The sequence below is a fragment of the Sinohyriopsis cumingii genome, chromosome 12, assembly GCF_028554795.1.
Source record: "Sinohyriopsis cumingii isolate HCF-2022 chromosome 12, ASM2855479v2, whole genome shotgun sequence".
Lineage (NCBI taxonomy): Eukaryota > Metazoa > Mollusca > Bivalvia > Unionida > Unionidae > Sinohyriopsis > Sinohyriopsis cumingii.
The window spans coordinates 127,055,912-127,080,552 of record NC_142972.1 but is presented as its reverse complement, the minus strand read 5'-3'; the positions used below and the strand labels follow the sequence as shown (position 1 = coordinate 127,080,552).

Sequence of the window (24,641 nt, the reverse complement as noted above, 5' to 3'; positions counted from 1 at the left end):
GTTTGAACCTGACTTTACCAAGAAGAATTACTTGAGATCGTACTTGTCCCTGTACGAAGCCACCGGACAGTTAGGAACCAATACCAGTCACGGTATTACGTACGAGGATTATGCAGGAGGCTATGCTTTGTGGCTTTTGATTTCACTCCAGACCAAGGCAGCGACGAGGGACATTTCCACCCTATAAAATCCGGCCAGATTCGTGTGGAAATTCAGTTTAAAGACCGAGACCCTGATGAAACGGTGAACGTCATACTGTATGCAGAATTCGATAATACGATAGAAATCAACAGTTTGAGAGAAGTCATCCAAGATTACTAGAAACCATGGAAGACTGTTGTCCCTCTTTACCTAGTGGAGAAACTTTGGACATGAAATGTGAGGAGACTGTGGAAGAAGAAGTGATCATGATGAAGTCGAGATGGCCAGAACAAGAAGCCCATTTAGTCTCCTGTTTTGCCAAACACTTGGTCGAAAAAATGACGGAATTGATCAAGAAAAATTGCTATGGATGTCAAAACGATCATCCCAGTCAAATTCAACACGATAAATGCCTGATGTTGAGTCAAGAAGAAAAATTGGACGAGTATCTGGACGAAGCTTGGAGTCTCATCTCGAACAAAGACGTGTTGCATCAGTGGTATAAAGACTTGCGTGAACATTCTTGTCCACCATTAACCACTCAAGAGATCCATCGTATCAAAGCTCTCCTGAATCAGAGTGAGGAAACAGAACGAATAACCGTTTATTCGTCAGACATTTTCAAGCAAAAAGTCAGGATCGAATTGACGACTTATTATTACCTGTGAAGAAGAAAAAAAGCACACACAAAACATGGATACCTGGGAACTTTATTACCTTTTGAACCACAGTTCGTATACGGCTTCTTGGAATCCTGTCGTCTGTGCTAAAGATGAACTCCCTCATCGCAAACCTAAAGACCATCAAGCTTACGTAATCAACACGGACGACAGTCATCTCCCAGGAACCCACTGGGTAGCCGTCTACTTTCCTCAAGAAGGATGTGTGGAATATTTCGATTCGTACGGATTGCCCCCTTTGGAAGACGATATCATTGACTTTATGAGAAGAAATGCTCAGACTACCCGATTCAATAACGTGAAATTACAAGGCACAGATTCCTTGGTGTGTGGACAGTACTGTGTGTATTTTCTGCATCATCGCAGCCTGGGCTATTCCTTAGAACATTTAGTGACTCATTTTGATCCTCGTTCTTCTGCTAGAAACGATGTGAAAGTAGATCGATGGTTTTGTGACCATTATGCTTATCTTTTGTCTCAAGCTAGGAAACGTAGTGTCCATCAATGGCCTAATGATTTCCAACAGTGGAAATCACAATTTCATTCACAACGTTGTCAGCCCTGTTTAAAGTAGATTGTCAATTGAGAAAAAAATTGTTTGATGTTATATTGTTGGATTATTGTTAAAAATGTTAGAGTTGTTGTTTAGTGTTAAGTGATTTTTGAATAAAAAATGTTGTGTTTTAAAAAAAAATGCCTTTGTCTTTTGTTTAGCTATAAGAATGTTGGATTGATGCTCTTTCATTTCCTACTATCCCTCTCATGACACTCACTGAACGTTGCGGCTCGAAAACCGTGTGGGGATGTTTTCCTTCACGTCCGCGCTTTGACTTTAAGAACCGGGGTTGTTTCCAGTCTAACCATCCATTGTTGTCTCATCCTCCTAAGAAGATGTGTTCCAAACTAGCTAAGCTCAACGAAGCCTACGTGAATTTGCATAGGGTCAGACACAGTCTGATACCGAAGCCAGAAGAAATAGAGAATGTGAGAATGTTAAAAGTCACTGAAGACCTGATAGAAGAGCTCTTCAGAGAAGAAATGAACAGGGAAAAAGAAGAATGGACAGAGAAGTACAGACTTCAGAGACAGCAGCAACAACAACTTGTTGTTCAACAACAGCAGCAGCAACCTGAAACTGACAGAGGCTTTGTCGATTGTCGTATCGACACCAAAGAGTTCTTCTTCTCTTTCCGAAGAAGCAGACCTATCGCCAGAAAGTCTATACTCAGAGGACATCGCATTCTTAGAAACTAAAAGTTTGCCATAGCAAAAAAAAAAAAAAAAAAAAAAACAGCCCTTTGCAGGGCTACCCCAATACTCTAGAAAAGAAATAACCATCGATTTGCCAATGTGTAGGTAGAGTAGTGTGAATATAAACACTAACTCTTTTTTATAGTGTGAGGGTATGTGTTTGTATATAAGATTGTGTGTTTGTAAGTGCTCACGGACGTTGGTGTGGATAGTAGATTAAGATTATGTTTTTTTGGCTGTTTGAGGTATTGCTTTGCGTATGTGGATATTATATTGAAGTGATTAATGAAAATTTTTTAGAATAGTAATGGGTAGCATAAAAAAGTGAGTGAGTGTTTCTTTTAGGTCCGCGCGTTGTTTGGTCATGATCTAGGTAAGATCAATTTAATGTTTTTAGGGGGGATGTTTTCCTTCACGTCCACGCTTTCACTATAAATTGAAACTCGCTGGACAGTCTAGCTATCCTGTTCATTCGTTGACAAAACAATGAATACCAGAATTGTGAAACTGCTAGAACTCCAGACGCACCTGGAATATGCCAGGCGCATACTAAATGAACTGGCCGCGGAGGCCATTGTCGAAGAAGCAAGAATGAAAGAGGAGGAGGAGGAGGAGGAGGAAAGAAGAAAAGAAGAGGAGAGAAGAAACAAAGAAGAGGAGGAGGAAAAGGAGAGAAGAAGAAATTTCAGAATCCCAGAAACCGAAATTGGGATTCTGAAGCCACATATCCTGCCTCTGCACTCCCAAGAAGAAAGGTGAAAGGAGACTGGGGAAGAAGATGCGTGTGTGGCGCCAGGCCAGGAAGGTGCAACCATTAGATAGGTGCATCTGGAGTTCAAAAAAAAAAAAACAACAGCCCTTTTCAGGGCTACCCAATACTCTAGAAAAGAAATAACTATTAATTTGCCAATGTGTGTAGGTAGAGTAGTGTGAATATAAACACTAACTCTTTTTTCATTGTGTGAGGGTATGTGTTTGTGTGTTTGTGTTTGTAAGAGCTCAGGTATGTTTGTGTGAATAGTAGATTATGGGTTTATTTATTGTTTCTTAGCGTATGTGGAGAGTATAGTTTTGGTTTTATTATATGAAATGAGAAAGTAGGGGATGTTTTCCTTCACGTCCGCGCGTTGTTGGGTCATGATCTAGGTAAGATCAATTTTATGTTTTAGGGGGATGTTTTCCTTCACGTACGCGCTTTCACTATAAGAACCCACAGTATTCGTCGTTCAAACCATTCTACAAAGAAGATGGCTTCTAACCAAATTGACAAAATGCAAACATTGCAAGACGTTTTGGACAATTTAGGAATGATGGAGCAGATGTTAATAAGACTCGTTGAAGACCACTATTCCTATAGTCCCCATCGTGTAAAGATGGAAATTAATAACTTAAGAAAGGTAAAGGACATGATAAGTGGTGTCATGAAAGAGATAAAGGAGGAGAAGGAGGATGAAGAGGAAAGGATAAGAATACGCAAATGGAACGAAAAAATTGAAAAAGAAGAAGAAAATGAGAAGAGGAAGAAAGAAGAGGAGGAAGAGAAGAAGAAGAAAGAAGAGGAGGAGAAAAGAAAGAAAGAAAAGAAGAGAAAGAGTGTAGGAGATAAAATAAGAAGTTGGTTGAGAAAAAGAAGAAATTAGAAGCAGAAGAAGAAGAAGAAGAAGAAGAAGAAAACCCAAAGGCCTTTTTCAGGGCCAGTCATATTTCTCGAAAAGAGAATGACTTTTCAATTGCCTACCCCTTTTTTTAATTTTTTAAAAAAAAAAAAAATCCCATGTTCAATTGCCCTTGTCCCTAGACAAGCCCAAACTCTATTCCTCATGTTAATTTCCCTTGTCCCTAAACAAGCCCAAACTCTATGTTAAATTCCCATTGTCCCTAGAGTGACCCAGCGTTTTTCTCCATGTTAAATTTCCATTGTCCCTAGAGTGACCCAGGGGTGTTTTTAATGCTAAGTCCCATTGTCCCTAGGGTGACCCACTTTACTACTATCGGGGTAATCTAAGGTATTTTTGTCACTCTGCATGATTTTTTTCCCTTTAGATTATTGCTTTTTTTTTTTTTTTAACATCAAGCTCGCGTCGAGCACCTGTGGTTGAAATGAATTGGCGGTTGAGATGGCTTGGGAATTTTCTTAGGGTCGAAATGTCTTGCCCTCGTTTCTGGTTCTTGCGTATTGTTATCATTCTTCCCCTGTAAACACCTAGTAATCGATTTGTCTTTTTATATATAATCACGTGATCTTTAAATCGAAAATGAAAGTTCTTTTCTTGAAAATTATAACCAGTTTACTCTAGTTTAACATTTATCAGCTTTGTTAGGCGGGCTTTCTTTGGAACATAACCATACAAGAGTGGGGGACGGAAATTGACTGAATTCAGCAATGTTTATTCCAGTTCTTGGTCTTAAATAGATACTTGAAGAACGCATAAATGGATTTATGTTTAGAGCTTTTTCTTTTTAGGTAAAAATGCTATAAACAGGACGAACCTTTAAAAGTGCCTTCGATATTGTTATACTTCTATCCCTCATGTAAAATTGAGTACGACCATTTCCGAGGAGTATGCCGACCTCATTTCGCTAAAACGCTTTGGTTTCAACTGCTTACAAAAACAAGCCCCAAAAGATGTAGCTGTCTGGTTCAAATTTTTTAAAACAGAAAGGAACGGGGTGAGTATTATGACTATATATTACGATTCCAAAAGCATGTACAGTTTTTCAGTGCTACTCGAATCAGAACTACGAGTCTCTCTATACGTGAAAGATTATTAATCAACGGGTGGATGGTTCTCATCCCTTTCAGCGTACACGCTTAGGTATTGGATTCTTCCTTCCTGTTTGGGAGGTAGAGCACTGCGATTGCGGGTTGCGCAATCCTGTTAGGAAGGTAGAGGACAGTGATAGCAGGTTGAGCCCTCCTATTTTCAGGGAGGTAATGCACCACTACAGCAGGTTGCGTCCTCCTTTGAGGGACGTTGAGCACAGAAACTATGGGTTGCGCACTCCCTTTAGGGAGATTGAACACCACTTTAGTGGGTTGCTTCCTCCCATGAGGGAGGTTGAGCACCGCAATACATACTGTGCTTCTAGCAACGTGTTGCCCCCATCCGTTAGGGAGTCAAAACGTCGTACCCATGATGCACAGTGATAAATCGGCTGAAGTCTTCTCCGTCCATCACTCATCAGCCTTGCGAATTCATAGTAAATAAAAGGCTTCCATAAACCTTATTGTAGGGATAGGAAAGCAGGAGGAGGTGTAGTCCTACAACGTAAGACACATAACCCGATATTTTTGTTCTGGGGGTATAGCACTAAAACAGAAACGTGCTATGTCTTGCAATGTAGGACTAGAGGAGGTGGACTCCTTGCATATGTTAGAACTGGTACTGGTGCTGTAAGAAGGGAAGACCTGCATATACAGGAAATTCAATCCATTTGGCTACATATCACTCAAGATAAAGCTAAGCCTACTTAGTTGGTTTTGAGTACAGACCCCTACACCAGGTACTGATGATTGGTGAATACTTTGAACTTCAGATAGGTCATATTTCAAATGAAGAGAAAGAATGTTTCCTTCTAGGCGATATAAACAGCGACCTCAGTGATCCAGTTAAGTTAATTGGATGGATTTTATTGCTTTGTTAGGTATGGAACAACTAGTAAATGAACCCACCAGAGTAACATCTGCCACTAAAACAATTATAGATCATATTTATACCAATACAAAAAAAATGTTTTGGAAGTAATGGTTTCAAAGAGTGATATAAATGACCAATTTAAAAAATTTCTAACACATAAAGCCAATGGCAAATCGAAAAAATAATATCCAAAATTCCATTATTTATAGATCTTTTAAAAACTTTTATACTGTTAAATTCCTGGAAGATCTTAAATAGATTCCATGGGATACAGTCCAGATCTTTGAAGAGATTGATGATGTTTTAGATACTTGAATGGATCTTTTCATAAAAACAGTAAACAGACATGAGCCCCTTAAAAAAACATGCAGGATAAAGAAAGACCACCAGCCAGGCTGGATCTTCCCAGAAATTTTAGAAGCAATAAAGCAAAGAGACCAACTAAAATCTGTTGGAAATCAAAATGAATATAGAGTTTGGAGGAATAAAGTTAATAAAATAATACATCAAGCCAAACAAGCGCACAACAAAAAAGTACTGGATGAAAACAGAAATAACCTGAAAGCTATCTGGAGAGTGTTTACAGAGTTTGGTGCAGGCAAATGTAAGAGTAAAACTGAAATTTTATCCCTAAATCATGAGGGCATTTATACCGAAAATCCAACTGACATCTCCAATATTTATAATGACTTTTTCGTTCAAATTGCTAAAAAACTTAAAGAACCCAGTACATCATCTAATCATCTGGAACTCAAAAACTTTTGTTAAAAAAACTCCCAAACATAAAATTTGAAATTCCTGAAATGAGTCCTGAATTTGTGTTGAAATATATTTTAAAAGATGGATGATTGTAAAGCTACAGGACTTGATATGATTGGACCAAGGCTACTAAAGGAAGCTGCACCTGCAATTGTAGAGAGTAATAGCTTTCATTTGTAATACATGTATTAGGTCAAATAAATTTCCACAAACATGGAAAACTGCCAAAGTAACATCATTGCATTAAGCAGGAACAAAAGATGATGTAAATAACTACAGACCCATCTCTATCCTTCCTTGTCTTTCCAAATTACTAGAAAAACATGTACATGATTCTTTTCTCAACTATTTAAACACTTATGATCTTATTCATGATAATCAGTCTGGCTTTCAACTGAATCACTCCTGTGAAATTGCAATTGTATCATTGATTGATATATGGCTGAAAGCATTCGATAAAGGAGAAATGGTCTATTATGGTTGAGTTTCATAAAGGCCATGAAATTTTGCTTCAAAAACTAAAATATATCAATGCAGTGAAACCTCCCTAAACTGGTTTTCTTACTTAACCGATATAATGCAAAAAGTATCTTTAAATGGTCAACTTTCCAAAAGTAAAAATGTTAATTGTGGAATACCACAGGGCTCTATCCCCAGACTTCTGTTATTCATTATATTTATCAAAGACTTACCTCTCATTTTCTTAGACAGCTGGAACTTCAATTTCTTCCACTGACCTCTATGTCGATCTTACTACACTGTCTGAGATGGGTAAAACAATAATTGTATTTGAAATTAATTTACAGGACACTCTAAACAGACTTAAAGTATGGTGCAAGGAAAACAGTGATCATCAATACAGAAAAAACAAAAGCCTGATGAGTTACAACACAAACAGAAATGAGCAAGGCTACATAGCGACAAACTCCAGGTTCTATTTGACAATGTGAGCCTTAATACGACCTCTCAAGACAGAATTCTTGGTGTATTTGTAGATAACAATCTTACTTGGTCTATTCACATTAAACATGTTTCAAACAAGGTTAATTCTTATCTCTGGCTACAGAGGAAAATCGAAACATAACATTCCCCTTCAGTATAGGGTCATCTTATATAAAAGTTATATTCAGCCATATCTGGACTATTCTAATGTAATTTGGAGTAATGCTGCTAATTCAAAAAATTTTACTTCTGAGACTTCAATAGAGGGCTTATCATTTACCTCGTAATGCTAGATCAATGCATAGACAATTTCCAGGATGCAATGAATAATATAAAGATTTTAATAATACATGAAAGAATATTTCTTAGGCCAAATTGATGTACATGTATAAAGTATCCAGAAAAGCCATTTCTGTCTATCTAAGCAATATCTTTCACCAAAGAGATGATGATGATGCTCCAAACTTTAAGGTCTGTTAGATGTAAAAAATTACATTATACATGTACAAAGGCCAAAGAAGGAATTGTTTAAAAAAAATTTTTTTAAAAATACTGGTCCACTGGTATGAAAGAACATTCCTGGTGACATAAAGCAGGCTCCTTGCATTTGTTCTTTTCATAATCAATGTCTTAAATGGATGACAGTTGAACAGTTCTAGTACAAAAAATTCCTCCTGCTTTTCTGTAGGATGATATTTTATATATTTTTATGTGTTCACAGATGCCTGTGCATGAGTTCCAGGCTTGGTACTTAGATTTTTTAAATCATTTAATTATTTAGTATCAAACCAGATTTTTCACATCATGTTGTATATAGTGTATATTGTACATAACAGATAGAAGTCCTCAAGGTAGATTAGTTCTATAACTAATTAAGTTACCTTTTCTAACTAAAGTCTTTTATTATTGTTATTATTATTATTACTAATGAAAACCTCTTCTATGACCATTATGTAACATTCCTTGACCAAGTTTTCAGTTAAGAGTGAAAACCTTTTCATTATTGGCTTACATTTTAAGTTCATTGCTATATGATTTGTCTTTTGCAGGAATTATGCATTATATTATGTTTGAATGTCTTGTAAATCATGTTTATTTAATGTTATGATTTTTATGTAATGCATTCAAAAGCTAATTAGAGCTTACATTTAATTGCTGCTTTAATCACGCAAACTCTAAACGACAGTATGCATTTTCCTAATTCTTTTCTCTCACATGCCAGGTGACTAATGAGTACCAGTTTCGAGTTGTTCTTTCAGAAGAATTTGCTTTTACATTATGTGCCATCTTGAAATTTGATTCAGGTATGTACGATTTCTGCTTTTTAGTCATTTATGTGAGGTTTGCTTTGTAAGAGTGTGAATGTCATGGGATATTGGTGTTAAGCCGGAGAAAATGAGAATTAGCACTATATAGAAGTTTATGTCAATGTTTGGGTGAGGAGGGTAGTCAAAACAAACATGCAGTGTAACAGGAGAGAAGCAAACAAGAATTTTATAACACAGAGTATGGCTGATGGCCATGTTCACTCACAAGTCAAGGTCACTCACCAGTCAAGGTGAAGCAGGGAGAGGTGGAGTGCAGGCTGAATTTTCACACACTAGACCACAGATAACAAGTAAAGGATGAACAAACCCATGCTAAGAGAAATATACCAGGCCGAGGTTTTGTTTTATGCTGGTCACTTTCATGACTTTGAATTTTACATATTTCAGCATAAGTGTTGTTACAAATGCAGCTACCACTCTGGTGGCCTAGTGGTTAGAGCATCCGCCTTGGATGTGGGAGGTCGTGGGTTCGATCCCTGGCCAAGTCATACCAAAGACTTACAAAAATGGTACTAATTGCCTCGATTGGTGCTCAGAATTCAGAGGTTAGTGTTAGGATTGGTCATTCATCATGTCAGGATAATGTGTCTGGGTGAGACATCATGCTACATGTTTGTGACATGATGCCCCAGTGCTAGACATCACTATAAACTGCCACACTACAGATATCATAGCGATATGACTGAAAAATTATTAAAGCTGCATTAAGAATCCAAGTCACACACACTCACACAAATGCAGCTCAAATCAACATGCTAGAAGGGAAACTTAAATCTTGTAAGAAAATAAATGCTTTTCAGAGGTTAATGCTTGTTTAAGGCTGCAACTAAGGTTACAATGTTACTAAATTTATAAGTTTGAAAACCATATACAATAACAGATACAATGCTGTTAACTAAAAATGATCAAAAACTCACCTTCCCACTATTTTGGAATTAGGCTTACTGAACAACCATGGGCACCCGCAGCATATGTCCAACAGGATTACATACCCCCCTCCAATCATACTGCATAATTTTATATATATATATATATATATATATATATATATATATATATATATATATATATATATATATATATATTCCAACAAGTTTAATCATGCAAATGAAGCTGAAAATATGTCACAAGATTCTGTTCAAAACGCTTAGTAAATATTATCTTTAGTTTCAGACTGCTTAAACCGCCCAGCTGTGACTGTGTTACCATTTACATGCTGTACCTCATTCATCTTGTGACTAAATTAAATTTATTTGCAGTATGTCTTGTATTATTTATTATGACAGGATCCAGTTTGTAAGACCTATCTTTGCTGAATATATCTGACAATTTCAACTACTACTTGTATGTACATCATGAAAAAAAATCGAATGCAATTTACTGTACTGCTAGACTATTGTAATGTTATCTGGGGAAACACTTCTGACAAGAATATTTACAAATTAATCTGCTTACAAAAAAGAGCTTGCAAACGCATCTTAGATACGTGTAATGCTAAAAACATCCCAAATACAGTATGATTTGAAAATGTTAACAGTAAGTGAATGAATATTTAAGAAAGGCTAGACTTCTGCAAAGTTTCAAACAATGGTTGTTTGGCATCCGTTAGTGTTGAGAGACGATGGAAGTGTGTCCATGCAAGATGTGCCGGTTGTTGGTTGTGCACCATCTGCTGCGGCTATGTAGCCCAACATGGGAGTGGCAGTCCTTGCTGCACTTGAAGGTTGAGTCTGGTGTGGGTTGGAGCTGCTTCTCCGTCTGTGATCGCTTTTTATCAGCTAGCTTGTCCTTACCGGCTTTCAGACCAGTGATCAGAGCATGTCACCATCTGGACCTGTCTTCAGGAAGTTCTTCCCAGGTATTGATGTTGATGTCAAGGGCTTTCATGTCCTGCTTGCAGACATCCTCGAAGCGGAGATGTGGCCATCCGATCAACCTTTTGCCAGAGGCAAGTTCCAAATAAAGAATGTCTTTGGGGATCCATTTGTCATCCATCCAACGTACATGGCCCAGCCATCTGATGCGACATTGGTGGCGGAGTATGACCATGCTGGGAATCTTGACATGTTTAAGCACCTCGTTGTTTGCTACTTGATCACTCAGGTGATTCCGAGTAAGCATTTGAGGCACACGGAGATCTTAATGTTCTATGTCAGCATGCTTTTGTTCTACACTCTCTGCAACAACCTGGAGAGAGTTGTTTATGCCTTTCCAATCCGCTTGTTGAGTGCAGCATCAAGTGAGAGGTTGTTGGTGATGGTAGAGCCGAGGTACATGTACTGACTCACTACCTCAATTTCGTAGTTGTTGATGATAATGCTTGGTAGTGTTGTTCCGATTATCGATTATAATCGATCATCAGTTGGTTGAGCGAACCAATAAGATAATTGTGAAACTCCATAATCGATTATGTGTAAAGGGAGATTACTTTTTAGTTGTATGCAAGGGGAGACTACTTTTTAGTTGTATGCAAAGCACAAAGGTTAGTAAAACACCCAGCCACTAAAGTTGACCTGAAATTTATTAATTCCCTTCACAACTACAAATATAAAACCATATGATATTTCATAGGTGCAAAATTTCATAATTAGGAACATATAGCCATTATTACATGATCAAGTTGTTAAATAGTTGAGTTAATAAATTTAAACACATTTTGATGATTTGTGTCAGTTTTAAATGCAACATTATTTGTAGTATTTGTAAACAATGACAAACAAGAAAACCATGTCCTTCTACACTTAAAATTATAGACACATCACATATGAATGAAAGGATTTTGGGGGATTGTAACAGTATTTCAGTTGCATATGACTTATCAGCCATAAAAAGTTGCGTTCATTTAACAAAGATGTCGAACAAAAATAACACACAACACAATAGACAAAAATGTAATATTATTATCAGGTTAAAGTATACATGTCATTAAAAGAGATTACTCCTGCACATTTACAAACATCTTGAACTATTTGATCAAAGAGATGACTGAATAACAAACAAAAATTAAAATTTGCTCTTAGTAACCGATTATAATCGATTATCATTTGCTTAAGTGGAACTGATTATCGATTATGAATTTCTGACCGATTCCCATCACTAATGCTTGGGGTGGGTGCATCCTGAGCCATCATGTTTGTTTTCTTTAGGCTGATGGTCCGCCCAAACTCATTGCTTGCTTTAGTAAAGTGGTCCATCATATGCTGTAGCTCCCTTCTGCGAACAGTGTGGCCCTCAATGAATTATTTCATACTTGAAAATAAGGCAACACTCCCAATTTAATATCAATTTTAGCTAACTGACTTTCCATCCCAAAACCAAAAAAAGAACTCTTGAAGAAATGTTTTCAATATTCAGGATCACAAACTCGGAACATAATCCTGAAGGAAATTAGAGAAAGTACAAATATAAATGCATTTAACTATAATTAAAGGAATGATTGTGTGAGTGTGATTTGGATTTTTAACGTAGCTTTAACAATTTTTCAGTCATTGGTACAATGTCTGCAAATTCAAGGGATGAAACATGGGACCTCTTAGATCTGACAATACATTATAACTTAAAGTATAAATTCACATACACTAACCTTCCACATTGTTGTCTCACTAATTTTGTACTGTATATAACTAATGTACCTAGTTGGAGCATGTTCATTTAAATTTTCTCTTTATTTTGTCCATATACAAATATAGCTTATTATCAATGTTTTTTGTGTGTGCTGGTGTGTAAATATGTACATGTACTTTGATGTAAGTATGCATATAATGGGAGGATTAGTTCATGCACTGTTTGTGGCACCCTCTTTAAAAAAGATTATTGTTATTATTATTATTGTTATTATTATTATTAATAATAATTTGTGGTCAAGAGTAATAATACTAGTACATCAAAGTCTAACAACTCTCCTTTTTTGTATCAAAACAGGGATCTTGTATGCTTTGGACTTTTTAGAAACTTTGTGATTGTGAAAGCAGATACAAGTGATGAGAATTCTGTTGTTGCTATTGTTGAAGTTCATTCTTTTTTTAATGGAACATGTGCAAAACACTGCAAGATAATGGCAGAAACTTTAGGTCCTTCCAGTGCCACCATTTTCCATGTACTGATGCACACACCCTACCAGCATAAATTAATATCTTTTTAGTGGCTATTCGCCTTCTTCACTGGCAGTATGACATAATTAGCCTCGTGGATAAATCATCAGACCCCACTGGGGGCTGTAAAGTACCAGCTATGTCAATTGACACACATTCCTAATGCTAACACCATTAATTCTCATTTGAAAAGAATTCACAACTTAATTACACAAATGAATTAATGGACTTCACTCCTTGTCCTAACTACATTGCTTTGCTAATTAATGATCCATTAACATTTGCAGACATAGGAAAATCAATGCTCAGTATATATGAAACAAAACATTTAAGACAAATAATTTACTTCTCACAATTTATGTAAGACGAAATGCATGAAATTCCTATGATACATGATTTCTATTGCATACAAAACCACTAAATCTGAATCATTCATACCAACAAAATATTATATGACATTCCTACAATACATGAATCATATAACATTCGAGACCCCTAATGTATGATTATTTTCTGAACTCGTGGAACACTTGAAGTACAAGTTTAAACTGAATAAATTCAGTAAATAATTAGACTTACATCAGTGAAGATATTGTATGCAATTGAGACAATTCATTCTTGCTTTCCCCGAGCCCTCGCTCACTTATCATCACTTATCATCAGAGAATTCCCTGTCTCTTCTCTGGATTTGAATCTCTCAAATTTCCAGACTTCCTGTCCCTTAAAATTGGATATTAATCCTTGGAACCATCTTTCACTCTCAGCAGAATAACTAATATAGTGAGGGAGGTTACTTTAAAACCTTGAACTTCATCTGTGAAACACATGTCCTCATTTAGCTTAGTCAATCAGGACTACTTCCTCTAACTGACAAAGTTTTGACACTCCCATTGAAGTCAGAGTAATCCTGTCTAGTCTGCCTTTATTAATAACTATTCTGAAAATATAATTTTTGGCATCTGTTTTAAATGGTCTAAGGTTTCCTAAAATTTTTGCTCTGGCTTGTCTTAAACTTGTCATTCCTTACTTTTAACCATACATTGACATGTCTGTCAGACCATTATCAAATGGACTCTAATTTATATTCAGTTCATGCCCCAAATAGAGCAGATCCCATCCCGCACAATCAGCAATTTATTGAGTCTAACCCATATGTCAGACTTAATGCTTATGTGTCACACTGACCATGACAGAATGTACTGTGAGATTATCTCTACAAAATTGTCACCATTTCATATTGATTATAAGCATTTTGAACATTATTTGTCTGCTGATCAAGAATTATTTTACACATCCATTCTTGGAATCCATCGGTTTTTCTTGTATTTGTAGCAGAGGTATCCCACTAAATATACATTACTGTTTTTAAGATGGGGCTGAATGTTGCTTGTAAAATAGTAATTCCTTACTGGAATGGAGTGAATGCCTTGAGTTCTTTAGGAACCAGTGATAAGAGTCTACTTTCTTGCAAATACAATTATATAATGAGACTTCATAAGTTATTGGCTTCAGAAATAAAAAGGAATTACAGATATGGCCTTTGTTTGAAATCCACAGAGCAACACCTGAGGAATTAATGTCAGCATATCAGAAATTAGAACCTGATATGGTTGACATGGGGAAAGAAAAATGAACAATAAATGTATTATGATAATTAATCTGTAAATTTACAAGTGAAACACTTCTGAGTTAGAATTAATTAAAACTGTCTTTCTTTTTACGTCTAGGTATAGGTGAGAGGATGGCAGCATCCATACATAAGCGTAAAAAATTGGGTAAGATAACATTGTTGCTAATTTATTTTATTCTATTTATCATCCCTGTACTTTCATTGAAGTACAGTTATGGATGGATGGAGTTTTGGGCACTTTGGCACAAGTACTGAGTAAGTGATAAAAGTTTTAGATACCTATGGTCACTCTATAACACCATTAAAGCTAGATACATGAAACTTGGGTCAGTTACGTCATATGGGTGTAGATAATGTGCCAGGTTGGGTTGGGGAGGGCTGAATTTGTACACACTACATGTACATTAGTTGTGCATTTATTTAGCTCAGGTCCTGTGGATAAAATACTGTTGTACCAGAATAATGAAACTTGGTGTGGAGATACACACTCATCTCAAAAGTAAGTCACTGTGACCACTCTTTCATGCTTTGCTGGTTTGGTTACATATTTGTGTTATAATAACAATAATATATCACCTGAAATAATTACTTTGCTGTCTTTTTTCCTGGCTCTATTCCCCAGAACAGTGTGAATTCCTCCTTAAAATAATTATTGGATGTCTTAGAATATAAGCATGATTCCATTCTAATGTATTAGTTACTTCTGTCATTTGTGATATTGTCCTTCTTTTCCTTGGACTTCATGTGTTGATACATTAAGTTTCAGAGTACACAGTGACATAGTTGCCATCAATCATATATGAGTTTGTATGGTATTTGGTGCTTTTTTTCCCCAGTCTTTGAAAAAAAATTCCTGTGTCTGTGCCATCTTTTATAATGTTACGGGTTTTAGTACACTCGCTAGTTATGTAGTGCATCTTTATAATTTATCATGTAACTAGTAACCATTGTTAGGGTAAGCATTATTCTCCCCAAATTGCTTTGGTTTTTTTGTTTTGTTTTAATTTTTGTCGTTTGGTATTTTTGCATGCCATAAGGCATTGGCAAATGGGGTCACAAAAATGCTGCTTGAGACACTCATCCCATCTGCTTGGCATGCAAAAAGTGTTCATGCATGGATGGTTGTCCTTTCTGTGGCTTACAGTTATATGAGATATGTGTCTGAGCTGAAAGTCACAACTTCTATAAGATGGGAAAGAAGGGGCCTGATCCCTTTTCTTCTTCACAGGATAACCCCCTTTATTCCCATGAGGGGATCATTGGCACTTTCCATATTAGTGAAGTCACTTGCTTAAGGGAGGGATCTGTGGCACCTTCCAGAGCACTTAAACTTTCTGATGATATGATGGAATAAGAGGGATCTGTGACACTGCATTGTGAATGTCACTAGCACCCTTTTCTTTTCTTAGTTGGATAGACATGCATTCAAATTATCAAGTTTCCAGAATAAAGCCTTCTCAATCAGATCTCCAGTGCCTGACCATTTGTTTGCTGGTGACTTGTCAGTAGGCTACAAGCATTGGTTACAGGGCAGTGATCATCAGGTAAAGTTCTAAGTAAGACAGTTGCCAGCACTGGGCATCAAACATCAGGTCTCTGTCACTGGGCAACAGGTGTCGGGTTCAGGATGCTGGGTGCTAGGTTTCCACACTGGTCACTGGGCAACAGGTGTCAGGTTCAGGATGCTGGGTGCTAGGTTTCCACACTGGTCACCGGGTACGAGGTTTAGATCACCCATATAATAAAGGGGGTCTTGTTAGTACCTCTCCTTTCTTTGTTTCCAGTCAATTCATATGGAGATCATTATGATGCCCTCCCCCTTCCTTGAGTAAATATTACAGCACTGCAGTTCCAATGAATAATATCAAATTAAATAAATAAATCAAGCCTCTCACACTCACTCAAGACAAATATCAACTTTATGAATGAGTGATTCCATGTTCTGAATCGCTTCTTTAGAAAGATATATTAAGCTAACAATGCAATAGTTAATGCACATTACTGATTCCAGGCTTTCACTGAATCATCTAAAAGCATGAAAAAACTCATTTATGGTCAACAGGTCAATAACTGCTATTCCAGATCTTGACAATCAGAAACTAGGTCAGTCTGACATCTTAGCAGTACAAAAATTTCCTCCTCGGAACACAGTCATCGACATTGAAATTTAATAATGAAATAATATGATGTATTATACATATTTCATCTTTACAGTACAACCCATTCATAGGACATTATGATTTTAAGAAATAATGTCATTGACTAAATTAAAATCATTATTTTGAAAATAATATAGATATACATAACAAGATAGTGATGCCCAGATTAGAATGTTACGAGGTTTAGATATGGGCAGTCTCCATAGACATTTAGGGTACCTACTTCAAATTTCCATCCTACTGGCTCATAGGAAATATTTGCGGTTCTGTTTGAATAAGGAGATTTTTTAATTTCAGGCTATTTCATTGGCCTAACTTCTGCTCCCAGAGCCTTCACCAGTTTGATCTAAGGGTCTAATCCCAACTCAGAATCTCGTAAATGTGGATGAATTTTGTCACCCATCAATGCACAGTTTTATGTTCATCCAGACAGGATCTTGCATATACTGTCTCTCATAGCTTGACTGTTATAGAATATTTGTTGCTTATGCCATCTACATCTGACATGAATGTGCAGCAGCTGACTTGGTTCTTGTACAGAAAGGGGCAGTCAAGAGGGTCCTGAATGATCAGTCACCCGCCTTCCATTCTCATATCTTCTTGGTCACCAAGAAAAGTGGAATGTTTTGCATTATAATTGCCCCCTCTCCTTTAAACTGGTTTCTTCTGGAAAAAGCTTTCAAAATGAAGACAAACTCCTCAAACCAGAATGCACTTTCACTGTCCAATTGGGCACTTTCTGTTGACCTTCAGGATGCCTATCTACACATCCCCTTATTTTCTCCTCACTGCAGATATCTTTGGTTTTGCTTCAACCAGGAAGTTATTTAATTCTGGGTTCTATCAGTCAGAATTTCTTCCGCACCTGAGTTATTGGAATAGTGGAGGGATACTGCCAGTTAATGGGAATCCTGATTTTCCAGTATTTCAACGACTGGCTGATCCACATTGTTCAAATCCAGTCCCTTCATCAGGGTCTGTACCACTGTTGGTCTGTGGTAACTCAATTGGGCATTTTGCCCAACGTCAAGAAATCAGAACTCGCACCATCGCAAGACTTCATTTACATGGGGATGAATTTCCTCAAAGACCAGAACTAGAGTTCCCCTTGATCAGATAGATCGAATCCTGGCCTTGTTAGAGATGCTGTGAGCAGTAACTTCTTTGTCTGCTTGATAGTACCTTTCCCTTCTGGGAACCTTGACTGTCAGGAGGGATCTTCTGTCACAACATCAGGGATCCCTCATCCACAACAGCCCACAAATTTTCCAACTTCAGGCGATCTCTCGGCCAGAAAAACTCTCTGGGTCAAGTTTCTAGTTGCATCATCCAGGCCAGGAGAGCTTCTGCATCCAAGATCTATGATGCCATGCGGAGAATCTTCTGTGATTGTTGCAGTAGGAAATGTATTGATTCCCGCTGCCCCTCTACAATTTCTATTGCTGATTTCAGGGATGCTATCAGCCAACCCTCCTTACTGACCAATTCAGGTAAACAATAGGGTAAGATATTGCTACTATTAAAATGTAGTTTTTTAGTTGGTAAAACTAATTTTAATTATGCAATACTTACCCATGGCTTTTGTCAAATGCCTTCCTTCCACTCCATTCTGATGTCCTGATGTAGTAGTTGTCTATATAAAAGATGACTGATCTGTGTTTGTTTTGCACATAACATTCCAAGGACAAGGCGAGTAATAGCTTGCTTGAGGAATTGCCTCGTACTGACAATTCTTCACTCTAAGGGAGTGTGTGTATGCACATCAAATAGATGTGCAGGTTTTTTAGGGCATGAAAAAGAAATCCAAACAATAGCCATGGGTTAGTATTGCATAATTAAAATCAGTTTTGCCACCCAAAATGCTACATTTTTTTACCATTATATATATTATAATAATTAGTATATATAATGTGCTAGGCACTTCAGGTACTGGACTAAGCCAGCTCAGTTTGATGCACAAATCGGGCAATATTTTTTTAATCCTGTAAGGAAAAAAGTGCTAGGATCAACAAAAAAAAACTGGGATGGTCAGCTGATTGGAAACCCACATATATATTTTTTGTGGCCTTATCAGGTTTTTTTCTTGCAGAGCTCCAAAGGTCTGATTCACTACAAGATGGTTAGCTCTTCATGTTGGAAGAGCACTTTCGGGTCCTGTGTGATTATGGGACCAGTCTTTTTTTATAGACATGTGAAGCCCAGTTAAAAGGAGGGACTGAATGTTTTGATTACCTCCCCTCAAAAGTCAGATGCACCTCATGTTCAGTGTAGCATGTCTCCCTCCCATAAAGGATGAGACATCAAATGCCTCACATCCTGGGTAGCATGTTGCACACTCCTCCTCACAAGAGAGGAGCTGTACCATGTGCAACACTTTTTTTGTAGCATGTCACACCCTCCTACTGGGAAGAGCAGCACTTTACCATCATGAATAATGAACCACATGCATTGAGCTCTGTTGCCTAACTGGTCATTGACCTGTCGAGTCACTGGTCAGTTCATCATGGTGACCAGTTAAGTTTCATGAACCCCATAAGTGCCTTAGTGATCACATGAGATGATATTGGTCACGTGGCTAATCAGTCTTGAGAGCAAAAAGAAATGGAAGCTTCAGTGTTTTATTGAGCGGGAATATGAAGGGTGGGCATGTAATCACTAAGGCACTTATGGTGTTCATGAAATTACAATCAAACTTTGACTTGGTAAGTCTAGTTTAATTTAGCAATTTCACTTCCCCCATAAGTGCTTCATGATCCAATGAGATTTCAGAGAGAGGCTTCCATTTATGGAAAAGATTAACAACCACTACAGTAAGAAGGACACTTTAAATGTTTATTTTTTAAAGTAAACGAGATATACAGAAGTTACAATGTACATTACATGACCATCATGAAATTCTGGATGCTGACAAGACCTTTTTACTAAATTCAGTCTCCTCTGTAACAGGCTTGTCATAGAATTTTCTGAAAATAGCCCTTAAGCAGCTGCCTTCAAGATTGTACCTAATTGTATGCCTTTAGCACAGGCCGCAGAAACAGATGAGCCCTTGTACAATGAGCCTGAAAACTGATATATCAATACCAGAATCCCTCATAACAGTCTTTATCCAGTTGATATTGTATCTTTTGCAACTTTTTTATGGGGCAATTGTGTGCTGATGAATAACTGTTTCAGAATTTTGCAAGCTTGCAAATAACACTGTGAACAAGCCACAAGATATGGATAAGAGTTAAAAAAAACAAAGGATTCCACATAGTTCCCGGGTTTAGATTGTTTCTGCAATGAAGGAATGTGTATTTGTACACTGTCAACACCAACTTTAATACTATTTGTCTGCATAAGGTGAAGTGTCAGACACCTCTGCCCTGTTAACAAAGCAAACAGCATGGCTAACTTCATAGTAAGTTCCTGCAATGACAATTGGTCATTACCTTGTAAAGCAGGGGTGTCAAACTCAATCGCTTAGCGGGCCAAAACTCAAATCACACGTAAGGTTGCGGGCCGAACAGGATAAACATTCAATAAGCGGAAAATTAAACCTTTTTTAAACATTAATATAAATTAAAACAGAAAAAAGTTTTAATAATAAATATCATTGGCAAACCCATTTTCGCTCTTATGCCAATTTGTCAGAGCTGAATGTTTGGCAAGGCTGCTAATTAGGGAATTTGATTTGCACTTTATATCGCAGGGCCATTCAAAAATATTTTTGCATAAAATTCTCTCTCGGGCCGGATATAATTGTACGCCGGGCTTGATGTGGCCCGCGGGCCTTGAGTTTGACACATGTGTTGTAAAGAGAGAAAGTAGTTGAACACTAGCTGCACATCCCACCTCCCATAAATCTCTTAATGACGAAATTGCAGTTCCAGCTGTATTAACAAAACTATAACCTAAACCTCTATCTACTAATTAAGTTAAAAACTCTGTAACAATAGTCACAGGTGGGTCAAGTGGCTTAATCTATCTTTTATTCTAAATTAACATCCACTTTTGGAGATGACCCTAATACTGTTTTTTAGTTCATGTTCTCCATGAATTGATGATGATTATTATTATTGTTAGAATGCTGACAGATTGGGATGAGTCTTTCTGTCTCTCAAAGAGAAGAATTATTTCAGGATATGTATATTAAAGTTTTTATTCACAATAAATAAAGCACCCAATGTTTTGCTTATTCTGGGAATAGATGATGATAATACATGTAATAGTAGTAATAATAATGATGAATCTGTTTAATAAGTTCACAACAACAACAGGGACAGGTACAAAATGGTTGATAATATGAAGCAAAAAAAATTCTTCAAAAGAATGGAATTTTATAAAGAATGAGGGAATTTGTTTTCTTCCCTTTACTCATTCCTTAAGCATTGATTTTATGTGGAAATATATAATACAAGAAATAAAATCATGTCCACTTCTTTTGAATCTATGGATTATGGAGTTGTTTATTATTATTATTATTAAATGTTTTAATATTTGCCACATTCAGAAATGTATAATAAATCTGGAACCATACAGGATTAAGTGTAAAAAATGGACTTACTGGATATTAAGAGATAATGTTCATGTTTCATTTCAGGTATTTAGAATATGAGTAAAAAGGTATATCTGTGTTAACCATATGATAGATAATTACCAGACTAGGTTTCATATGTGCTCAGGTTAGCCTACTCATGTTTATGCATTAATTTCTTGGTTTCTGATTTCTGCTTTTTAAATAAAAAATTTTATATTATTTTTGTTTTACAATTCTACATGCCTTATTACAAGATGGGGATATGAGAATATGAAGGGAACAATAAGTAACAAGTCCTGAATGCAAGAAGATCCAGCTTCAAACGTTTCTTACAAAAAGTGCAACTTGCAAAATGCTAATCAGAGAATTTTCAGAAATTGTGCTATGCATGTGCAAGCTTGCACAAGTTAACAAAGATTCATTGATAAACTTATGTTGATAGAAGATTTCAGCAAGCTAATTAATGCATAAAGTACGACTTTGCATGTAGCATTAGATAACGTCCAATTTATTTCTGTACATTTATTTGTTTTGAGGCATTTTTGCAGAATAGTGATACATTTTAAAAGGTCAATTTAGACTGAGAAATTCTGCAAATTCTTCACATGTAACCACATCACTGAAAGCAACAATTGGCTTCTGATAAGCCCTGAAATTTATCTGGATTGACCTTCATTTGGTTATCCACAAATGATCAACAGTACATCTTACTTTCAAGCTATGTCATTAGTACAACTCTGATTAGTGCATTTCTTTTGATTATAACCTGTAATGAATTCAGTGTATTTGCTAGAAGCTAGGAATTTTTTGGGGGAAATGTTGAAAATATGACTGTTGTGGATGGTAATACTGTTACTACTAAATAGTGATAAATGGATGTTCCGACATGTATGCTGTGACAAACTTTAGCGTAATCCCTATAACGAGGAGACACTAAATTGCTTGCAGTGATACTGGTCAGCAGCCAACTTGAATTAACCCAAATGTTAAAGTTTGACTGAGAAGTGGGTAGAGTCCAAAGTTCATGATAAAAGACACTTTCAAGAAGATGATTACATTATCAAATTTTGCAAATTTAACTTGAGAGGTGAAGTGTGTAAAACTATTTATTTTTCATTACTGGCCACAGTGTAGTACGTCGATTGCATCATTGATGAGTGATTTCTTTTGTCTAGAATTTTGTTTTCCAGATATTTTTATTTCTATCCGTCTGTATAATAAGTTCTATTTTTAACAACTTTTCTATTCACAGCTTTTCAGCTGCCCCTGAGGGTGTCTTCAGATTCATGTGGCAAATTGATGCCAGAACACTTGAAAATTGTTCATGAGGCATTTGCTGAGGACATACCTCTTTTAAATAAGCGATTCCATTATACTGAAAAAATTCCTTACATTGCTATAAGGAGTGTCTGTTACATTGAGGGGCAGATAATTTTCACTTTTGAAGTGGAAACAGAAGAAGAATTGGACCAATTCTTTCAGGCATGCAATGAAAAGACCATATCAAACATTCTCTGTTCCTATGCAGACTCATGTGGTATAGGCATCAAGGCAAATCTAAAGACGAATGATAGTCTTATTTTGTTCATGGACATGGATAAGGCAGAATACTATAGGCTCAAGCATTTGCTGTGTAAAAATGGAAGGTAAGCATATTCATCATAGTTCACCAACAAAAAAAATTAGATTAAAAATCTGCAGACTTCCACCACAAAGGCCACAAAAATTGATAAAATAAAACCTTTCCAAAAAGTGAATACCAGATTTGTATGCTTATCTGTACAAAGTTGAGGAGATCTATTGTATCCATGAAGTTGGCATCTACACAGTGTATACACATGTGTACAGCTTCACTGCATCTCAACATTTCATTATGATGGGGTCCTAAGCAACATTTTAGATTGGGTTTCATTACATCTGCTTAGGGCTTAGGGGACAAAATTTGACCATGTAGATGAAAGCAAGAAAGTGTAAAATCCTTAAAATACAGGAATTTTGCTATTTATTTCCAACAAGTTGACAACTGGACAAATCCACATCATTTTGATTTTAAGAAAGTAGCTTACAAGGATTGATGCTTGACATGTATATCACAAGCAGATGGCAAGCATGGAATGACTATAGGAGCATAATAAAGTGATTTATCTGATTTGATTTCAGTGGTAAAATCAGCATTTTCAGCAGGGAACAACAATGTTTAAACCTGAATATGTATTTATTTATTTAACAAAATTGATCTTTTTTAAATAATTAATCAGAAATTCTTCTCAATAGTTTTGATTTAAATTTCACAAGTCTCCACTGACATAGTGTATGAATGAAATTGTGCAAAACACATAGACTTTACTTATTGATGTTCTTAGCCAGAGGACATTATGCTTAAATACATTATAGTTTTTCATCAAGATTGCTATTGAACATTTATAACTTTCTGTTGTTTTTTTTATCCTTGGATGATCTTCAGAAAACAAATAAGAACAAATTTCTTTATTTTTTAATATAGGGTGCATTTACAGAACAATCTTAGTTCTTGCAAATTATATCATGATTAGCCTTTACTAACTATTGACAAAATATCATGGTGGGTGATGCATACAGATTATGTTAACTTGTCATCCCAAAAGTTATATTTCACTACCAATCTTTCTTGTGATGTTTTGACTCTTATTAAGACAAGTTCATGACAATATGATTTTGTACAGATTTTAGGGCCATTTAGAGAGCAACACAAACCTAATCCTTTAACAGAAAGCACTCTGGCAATGAGAACTTCAAATTTGTATCAATGATGTCCATCAGCCATTAAATGTGGTTACATTACTAAAGAGTATAAAAATGTGGTGCAATGATAATTACCCATGCTGCATATAGAGATGATTTACAATGCAGTCAGCCTATGATATGATAGTTTATTGATACACATATCATATATTGATATATATATATATAAAATTTGATGCGTCTATTTTTAGAAGGTCAGTGTCATTGGTGGGATGGTGCCATTTTATGTGTTGACATATTGCTTGTATTTCTAGTAAGCAGATTACTGACAGACAGGACCTGACATTTATTCATATGCTATTCTCATCCTTGACAAGATAAAAAAACAGACTGTCAGTGATTTTTATTGAACCTTTTAGGCCATATCAGGGTGCTCCATTTGATCAGGTGCAAGACTCATGTTTGCCACCATGCCCTTTATTTTTGCACTGCATGAATGTTTTTAAAAATCTTATTAACAGTTTCATGTCTTCACTTAAACTTGGAAGTGAATTTGGTGCTGTCTTAAAAAAAGAAGATATATTGCAATTTCTTTGTGCAAAGGAAATTGTATCTCAAAGAAGTCCAAGTGTGGGAGTGGAGATGATTAACAATCAAATCCTTCACATTGTACTTCTTGCAGATGAAAAACAACTGCCTTGGTCACAGACACTTGTTTCTGTAAGTGGAAAATGAAATTGTTGACAACACCTTTTATCCTTCTACAGTTTTACAAGGTGACT

The 24,641-nt window shown here is 36.3% G+C and overlaps 1 protein-coding gene across 1 annotated transcript in view; it reads left to right on the top strand.

Moving 5' to 3' along the window:
• Window positions 1-4,409: 4,409 nt before the first annotated feature.
• The window catches only part of LOC149787424 (uncharacterized), an 82,973-nt gene continuing 62,741 nt past the window's right edge, over window positions 4,410-24,641 (top strand). Inside the window, exons 1-4 of the mRNA XM_089976101.1 lie at window positions 4,410-4,742; window positions 8,634-8,715; window positions 14,558-14,605; window positions 22,391-22,784. Coding sequence (XP_089832227.1) covers window positions 14,572-14,605; window positions 22,391-22,784 — 428 coding nt within the window. The 5' untranslated portion in view covers window positions 4,410-4,742; window positions 8,634-8,715; window positions 14,558-14,571. The remainder of the gene's footprint in view (window positions 4,743-8,633; window positions 8,716-14,557; window positions 14,606-22,390; window positions 22,785-24,641) is intronic.